The sequence below is a fragment of the Hyposmocoma kahamanoa genome, unplaced genomic scaffold, assembly GCF_003589595.1.
Source record: "Hyposmocoma kahamanoa isolate Upper Pololo Valley unplaced genomic scaffold, ASM358959v1 86, whole genome shotgun sequence".
NCBI lineage: Eukaryota > Metazoa > Arthropoda > Insecta > Lepidoptera > Cosmopterigidae > Hyposmocoma > Hyposmocoma kahamanoa.
The window spans coordinates 9,059,096-9,068,186 of NW_020654289.1; the positions used below are offsets into that span (position 1 = coordinate 9,059,096).

At 35.2% G+C, this 9,091-nt stretch overlaps 1 protein-coding gene across 1 annotated transcript; it reads left to right on the forward strand.

Annotated features, from left to right (window-relative positions):
* Nucleotides 1-2,469: 2,469 nt before the first annotated feature.
* On the forward strand, nt 2,470-8,889 carry LOC113234754 (pre-mRNA-splicing factor RBM22). The gene is made up of 7 exons (XM_026470219.1): nt 2,470-2,692; nt 2,773-2,826; nt 2,898-3,391; nt 6,834-7,007; nt 8,092-8,234; nt 8,329-8,438; nt 8,592-8,889. Exons 1-7 carry the CDS (start codon nt 2,639-2,641, stop codon nt 8,784-8,786), a joined length of 1,224 nt encoding a protein of 407 aa, XP_026326004.1. The 5' UTR covers nt 2,470-2,638; the 3' UTR covers nt 8,787-8,889.
* The last annotated feature ends 202 nt before the right edge of the window (nt 8,890-9,091 follow it).

Sequence of the window (9,091 nt, forward strand, 5' to 3'; positions counted from 1 at the left end):
TAAATGTCAACACACATTTTTAAACTTCAAAAAAAATTTATTTTCAACATTACAACTGGTAACTTATTTAGTAAAAGTCACCAAACTGCTGTGCAGTTTGTTGGCGACATGCGCATTCTTGCTTAATTATACCTACTTTACTTGTATTTAACATTACGTAGTATTAATTGTACTTACTAAATAAAATATAAAAATTACTTTAAGAGGTACGCCTTTAACCTACATTTTAGTACATATTTACATAACGTCTTTTAACTAATCGTCAAGTACAAGTCTATTCAGGTTTCTGCGGATTCTAGTATTCCCGTTAATTCCCGGGCTTTCTTAAGCAAATGAATCTATCAAGCAATTTTAACACAGAAATAATGAAAGTAGTTGTAAAAATCAATTATCGGAAATCAACAATTATCATGTACTAGCTTTTCCCCACGACTTCGTCCGCGTACAATTTTTATACAAATGAAAAATATTCAAGTATGAACCAAATCGCACCACGTGTTAAAAAGTTACCATACAAACTTTATTACCCCATTTCGCCGCATTTTTTAAAAACTGTCATGCCATTTTTTTACCATTTTTATTGTAAAATATTTATGCAAAGTTTCGTCTTTGTAATTTCAAGGGATATTATTTTTCATGCAAACGTTTTTAACCGTTATAAAACGAGTATGCATTTCATATGCGGACGGACTAACGTGTGAACGCTATTGGTCGAGCGCCTTTGGTTTGTGATAAGCCGAATGAACTCTATACACGTTGGCGCTCGCCTTCACTCGGTCAGCTAGGCGAGTGACACCGAACAAGGCAAGGCAACCCAAATAGGCTGTCTATACGTTGGTATGTTGTCATTGTATTGCAGGCTTTAAAAAAATAGTCATTTTTAATAGTTAGAGTTGTCATTGGGAAAAATCAGAAACGAGTGGATAATTTTGTTTTCAGGAACTGAGAATAGCTTTACTAGCTATGAGTCTTGTTTAATCTAAATTGAACATAAAATTATTTACCAATAAACCTAATGATGGAATAGCATTGTCATGTAATCTAGTTACATTTAAAGTTCTGTTAAAATTTGACTCTTCAAAATGAAGCGAACAAATGAAGATGGTCTTTGATCCAACGTTTATATTCGGCAGTCCTATGATTTCCAACCATTCTTTCTTCCTTTTTTCATTTGTAGGAAAACTTGAAATAATAATAATAAAACAATAAAAACCTCATAGTGAATTGTTTTAATAACAGAATATCGATAATGTGTATGCTTACAAGATCAACACTATCTCAAAATAATCGTTAACAACAATCATCAAAATATACAAACAAACAGGCAATCTAAAGTAACAAAAGCAAAATTTGGCAAGATTTATAAATAAACTACTTAAATAAGTCTAATTACATAAAATATTCGGGCTATTGTGTGATTTATAGACAAAAAAATAACACATGCCTGTGCAATGTAACATTCGATTGATTTGCAGTTTTTCTAAAGCCGCATCCTTTAATGCTGCAGCGTCGCATTTTTATTAATACCTAATTATTCTCACTGTCAATATTTTTGTCCAATTTAATTATAATACATGTGAATAATTCAATAATACATTTGGAAAAACATTTGTTTTGACATTTGATGTACTTCCCTTTGACAACGGTATCATGTACCTCATGTACTTGAAATGGCCACGGTTGGCATTTAAAATGACGTTACGAATTTTCGATTCCCGTGTTTGACACAGACCAATGTAATGCTATCTCTTTTGGCTTAAGACGGCACGTAATAGTTAAACAAAGACAATAATATGTTTATGTTTTCGACGTCGAAATGCATCATATACATATAACGTCTGATTTATATATGTCAACGTAACATGTCCTTTAGTTTCCATAGTCTAAGGTTCCTGGCGTTCCTGGCATAGGTTCTTGGCAATCTCGTTATAATCCGTGTATTTCTTTTTTGTTTTCAGCCTCTAAACCGTGTATCTTTCAACCCGGACACTGGCAGAATTGTCCTCAGTGGGACAGAAGCCAAAAGAAAAAGAAAAAGAGTTATCATACTATCATAGTACTAAATAACATTAGCATTTATTTATGCTACATCATAACACTTAAGTTATCCAATTGATTGCTACCATCAAGTTATGAAAATGTATCTAATATTCCCTGTTTGTAGAGTCAATGTCATAGGTGCAAACATTCTTACCACTACCTCACCTCACTGGAAGTAGGACATTGTACCGCCTCATTTTTTTAAATGAGTTACTCCCTCGAACTCATTTTAATTTCATGTCCTACCCAACATTACTGCGCGCCGCTTTGAACAAAAACGTAAAAATTTGAAATATTTTTGTTGGCTTCTTCGGCTGCACGTTAAGTCATTAACATTATACAACATATTATTTTAGCCAAATGTATCCGAAGACATATAATGACGTCAAGTCGAACAGTTTCGTCAGTTCCCGTTGTCAAGTAAAAAAAAAAATTACAATATTGTGATGCTTGCTTATGTGTGCTCATTGTCTGCTGTTTCTGATATTATTTCTTGCTTTCGTTCCTCATTTAATCCAGATATTTTCAGTGAAACATATTTTTAAAGTAAGAAGTGTTATTGTTGCAATCTAAGCCGGATTAAACAAGTGACTCCGCCATGGCGATGTCAAAATCGACGAACACCTATAATCGCCAGAATTGGGAAGATTCTGTAAGTTTTTGACAATAAATTAATGTTACGCACTTTATTCATATTGTTTTAGATGTGAGTAACGTTGGTTTTTTTTACAGGATTTCCCAATTTTATGCCAGACATGTTTAGGAGATAACCCTTATATACGAATGGTAATGTATTGACGAAATCTTTTTGACCTTATGTGAACGTAGTTACTAATTACACGGCATCTTGTTCACAGACCAAAGAAAAGTATGGCAAGGAATGTAAAATTTGCGCTCGTCCATTCACAGTCTTCCGTTGGTGTCCCGGTGCGAGAATGCGCTTTAAAAAAACAGAAATTTGCCAAACTTGTTCCAAACTGAAGAATGTATGCCAAACATGCCTATTAGATTTAGAATATGGGCTGCCAATACAGGTTAGGGATGCAGCTCTGAAAATACAAGACGATTTGCCAAGAAATGAGGTGAACAAGGAGTACTATATCCAGAATTTGGATAATCAAATGGCTAAGAGCGACCCAACGCAACCTAGCAACTCTGCTTTGAAGTCTAAAGGAGCTTCAGACTTGTTGCTGCGTTTGGCGAGAACTGCACCTTATTATAAGAGGAATAGACCTCATGTATGTTCATTTTGGGTGAAAGGCGAGTGCAGGAGAGGTGAAGAGTGCCCGTACCGACATGAGAAGCCTACTGACCCTGATGATCCATTGGCTGATCAGAATATTAAGGACAGGTAAGTTATAAGTTGTACAAATACTTTTCACTCTGAGAAGAATATATATATATATATTCTTTAAGAATATAGATATAGAAGCGCGAGATATTGCTAGTCTCTATGCAAGATCAGCATCTTTGATGTCTTGCTTTCTCCACCTAACACAATCTTTTCATTCAAGCTAGTTTATGTTAGAACTATTCTCTGGGTTATTTTAATGACATAATTTATTACAGTTTCACATGAGTGAGTCATGTGTCTATGCTATGGAACAACCTAACCCACATTTTCATTCATGATCACTCATTCACTACAATAATTATGATAATTGTGGTCAGATGTTTGAATTGCTTATTTTTGATAATACAAAAATAGTGTTGTCAGAAATTTCACTGATTCACATCATCAAATCTTCAAGCTGTTATCAAATGATAACAGAAAAACTTGAAAATCTTTAATTGTTACTATTTCTGTCTCAAAAAAATGAAATTATCCTGTCCTGTTATCCTGTTATGATTATTTGTCCTGTTGAGTAGTAGCTAGCTTACAATGTGTAAAAGTTTTGCTTAGGCGAAAATATTCATTTGCAAAAATAATAGGGGTTAAACTATGAAATTGCCGATTTGTACTGAAAATCTAAATTGTTTATTTTTTAAATTTTTAACAAATTTATTTAATCAAAATAGTTGCCATTATTATCTATACATTGCTGCCATCTAATGGGAAGGTTATTAATTCCTTTGCGATAGAACTCCGACGATCTAGACTGCACAAACTGTGTGAAAGCATTTTGTACTGCCTCCTGGGAAGAAAACTTCTTGTCACGTAGATAATTGTCCAAATCACGAAAAAAATGGTAGTCCGTTGGAGCAAGGTCTGGTGAATACGGAGGATGACGAATGGTTTCTAACTGCAGTTCCTGAAGGGTCAAAATGGTTTCTCGTGCTGTGTGAGGTCTCGCGTTGTCGTGGAGCAATAATGGTGAAGATCGATTCATGAGTCGGGGCTGTTTTACTGCTAGTTTTGTCAACATGGTTCGGAGTTCGGCACAATAGACATCTGCCGTTATTGCTTAACCAGATCGGAGAAAACTATAGTGAATAACACCATGCTGAGACCACCGAACAGTTACCATTACCTTTTTATTGGTAAGTTTTGCTTTAGGACACTGTTGTGGCATTTGACCTGGGTTCAGCCATTGCATTTTTCTTTTCCGGTTATCATAAAGAATCCACTTTTCATCACATGTTACAATTCGATCCAATATTCCTTCATTTCTGTACCGGTCCAACAAGGCAACACAAGTTTCAACACGCGTTTCTTTCTGCAGATCAGTCAAATCATGAGGCACCCATTTTTCGTATTTTTTTATTTTATTGATTTGACGCAAGTGAGTCAATATTGTGGGTAAGGTAACGTTAAACCATGCCGCTAATTCCTGGGTAGTTTGACTAGGATCGACTTCCACTATCTCTCTTAATTCATCGTTATTCACCTGTGTGGGCGGTCTTCCTCGTGGCTCGTTCTTTAAGTCGAAATTTCCATCACGACAGCGTTTAAACCAAAATCGCACGGTGCGTTCATTAGTAGACCCCTCTCCAAACGCAGCATTGATATTGCGGGCTGTTTCTGCCGCGTTAGTTCCGCGTCGGATTAACTCGTATTCAAAAATCACTCGAATTTTCGCAGTATCCATTTTTCTTGTCTAAATTGAATAACAAAAACAATTGAAAGTCGATATTCAAATGTTTCAAATTTAAAAAAAAAAAATCACAGAAACCATTTGAAAAAAGTTTCATTCGAAAACCTCAAACCATGAAGATTCTATGAAAATTCAAAGAACCTATTGCAATAAAACGGCAATTTCATACTTTAACCCCTAATATTAGAAACCTTACAATCTTCAGCAGTCATAAGAAAACTGTCATCTTAGTCACACATTTTCCGAAATAGCAAGATCATTACGGACTTTCTTTCCACACATTGAATAAAAATTAATGCAGTAGCTTGAAATGTTGTACATTCTACAGTCGTGAAGCCACCCTTATGAAGAAAATTATTCATTAAGTATTGTTATTCTGCCCTCAGAATGCCATTCTGAACGAAAAAAGACACAGCTGCAGTATAAAGTATGCATAGTTATGCCTTTTTTCATTACGAGGGCAGTATTACAAACTCCTGTTATGAATTCCGAGTGATCTTCCATGCCATCTTCTGAGCACTTCAATAACTAGGGAGTAAAAACTTGATAGTGAAATCAGTTGTTTATAGACGACGCCATTTTATTCCATTTATAGCGTATTCATCGTCAAACACAAGCAATGGTTTGACAGATTGTTATTGGTTTTGAAAATGATTATAAATATCTTATTATTTCACTTTATATGTTAATTTTGGTACATGCGATAACCAAAAAAAAACACTTTTATTTGTACAATAATATATACATAAAAAGCAGTTGCAGTGGGCAATCAGCCTTAATAAAAAATTTCAGAGCAGGATGTTTCTTTATGTTTGGAATAAATTATGAGTAATTTATGTAAAAAATCAATAAACAACTTTTATATAATGCTATTCCAATTCCAAAAAAAAACCCTTAAACTAATATTGGATATTATGAAATTAACTATAATTAACCAGATATAATCTAGAGACATATATTGAAAAACATGAAATTTAAATATGGCCATAAACATGGAATATTGTTATATTTTCTTACAAACTTATTGAAAGTACTCTTGGGTTGTATAGCTTTTAAGGTTATTGCAAATTCGTGATGCCTAAACCCTCGCCAGTGGCAAGGGCTTAGGCTGCTAAAAGATCCACTCCATATTTGCATAATGCGTGAACTCGTTGCCGGAGACTTCGACTGCATGAAGTTGATAACGCATTAACTGCATGCAGTCAAAATCGACTTCATGCAGCCGAGATCGACTGCATGCTATTAACTGCCTCCGTGGTCAAACGGTTACCATGCCGGACTGCCACACAGAGGTCCCAGGTTCGATTCCCGGGCCGGGAGAAATAGTAAGTATGGCCTACAATTATTTCTCTCGTGAGTTTGGGTGTAATTTGTGGTTGTCTATGTGTGTGTCCATGGCATGGTTATTTATTATTTATTTATTTATTTATTTAATGCATGAAGTCGTTATCAACTTCATGCAGTCGAGGTCTGCCGTATGAAGATAATTCAACTTCATGCAGTCGAGGTCTCTGCTGCATGAAGTTAATTACGACATTAACTGCAAAACTGCAGTCAATCTGTTAGCAGCCTTTAAGTATCAACTCATTAGTAGGAACTAATATCCTACTCCAATAAAACAGTGTATAAATCTTTGATAAATATCGATTCTGTAAGGTCTTCCCTTGTAAGTGACTATATTTTTAACAGTTTAATATGTATCAATGTCTTACTGGTCACTTGAAGAGCAACATCTTTATACAAGTTTTATTCCTGTAGATACTACGGAGTAAATGATCCAGTGGCTGAGAAACTAATGCGACGAGCTGCTGCCATGCCGGCGCTGCCTCCACCAGAGGACAGGACGATCACCACTCTGTACATTGGTAACCTGCCTGATAACGTCACTGAGGAGGAACTTCGAGGACATTTCTATCAGTATGGAGAAATAAGGTAAACTCTTGTTTCTTGTCAAATTTGAAATGTGTATCTTTCTCATTGACTATTGGAAATAACCACAAAATATGTGAAGGCTTTCTAGCGATTGGAATAGAATTGTTTATGTGATATTATCAGTGTGTTTAGTTATGTGATATTAAAAGTACAAATTTTAATGAAAGAAAATTCCTCCACACAGAAATGTATATAGAATGATCTTAAAAGTGTAGAATTCATTAACTAAATTAATAAACTTTTGAAATGGGATTACACCTAATAAATAGATCATAATTATACATAGATAGATAAACACTTTATTGCTCACACACAAGAACAAGAACAGTACATAAACAACTTAAAACTAATGTGGGCAAAGGCGGTCTTATCGCTAAGAGCGATCTCTTCCAGACAACCTTAGAGTTAGAGGAAAGCTAATCGGAGCGGGAGACGTAGTGTGCCAATTTTACAAATATAAAAAGATAAAAATATAAAAAAAAACAAAATTGTATAAAAAAAAAAAAAAAAAAAAAAATTAAATAAAGACACAGTAATTTATAAAATATTGAAAAAATAATGATATATTATACCTACGTAGATATATGTATATATAAATATACATAAATAAACTTATACTTACTAATAACTTATACTTACTAATACACACGTTGCAGACTAGGACTGTGATAAAAGATATTTACGCAATCCGGTTTTGAAAATGGGTAGCGACTTAGAATGTCGGACTTCAAATGGGAGATCGTTCCACAATTTTGCAGCCTTAATTGTAAAGGAATTTTTGTAATACTCAGAGCGAGTGAAAGGAGGCTTCAGTAGGTTATCCATTTTAGACCTTAGTTCACGGTTGTGATAATTATAAACAGTATACACATGTATACTGCCAACTATTAATTTTGTTGACTATTATGATAATTAAATAATGGATGTGTCTGTTCTGTACTATGTACAGTCTATATAGTATATAAATTAATACATGATTCCATACATACATGATTGCATAAAAATGCAGTTGATGTCAAGAGACATTCTGCAACTACAGGTACACTTAATTATTTTCTTTTTCTACTATCTACGTTTCTTCCAGGTCTCTAACATTAGTACCACGCGCTCAATGTGCCTTCGTCCAGTACACCACAAGGAGCGCGGCTGAACATGTTGCAGAGAAGACCTTTAACAGACTCGTCATTGGTGGCAAGAGACTTACCATCAAGTGGGGCAAGTCACAAGGTAAATTATTGCCAAGTACTTCAATCAGCATAGGTCTTTGCAACAAGTTTTTGGATGTCAAATTTCAACTCAATCTTCAATTAATCTTTTGTAGGTCGGCAAGGCGCAAATGAGAAGAACGAAACGGCGCCAGTTCTGGAGCCTGTACCAGGTCTGCCAGGTGCCCTTCCACCACCCGCGTTCTTGCACCCATTCCCACCTCAGGTAAATATAAAAAATGATTTTGATTAATACGCACATAAAAATTGAAATAATATGGCATAACATTAAACGTGCACTAACTTTTGAAGTACACTGGACTAATTTATTACATACAAGCATTATGGTATAAACTTAATAGATTTGTATAATCTACAGATGCCACCACCACCAAATCGACCGAACGATTTTTTCAACCTGCACCACTACGGGGGGCCTGGATGGGGCCCGTGGGGGCCCCCAGGCGTCGCGCCACCCGTGCCTCCGCCGCCAGCACCTGTGGGTCTCCACTACCCGAGTCAAGACCCCAGTCGCTTGGGGGCCCACGCCCATGCAAACGCTCCGCAGACTTGAAGAAGCATTGGGTACTAAGTTTCGTAACAATAGTGTATATTTTTAATATCTCATTTTGTTGTGCTCAACTTTTTAAGGCGGGTGTAGAAATTACCGAGATTCAGAAAAAAACTAATTTACAACAGCTTGCTGTACAAAAACTGTTCATATCATCTTCATTATTTTTTTCATTGTCCCACCATCCTACTACTTGCTACAAACAAGGTCTTAATGGCATAACTTAAGGAAAATAAAATTTTGCATAAATTTAGTACATTTTGGAAATGGTCAAGAAAAATCTAATTACAATAATAATAGTCGTATCT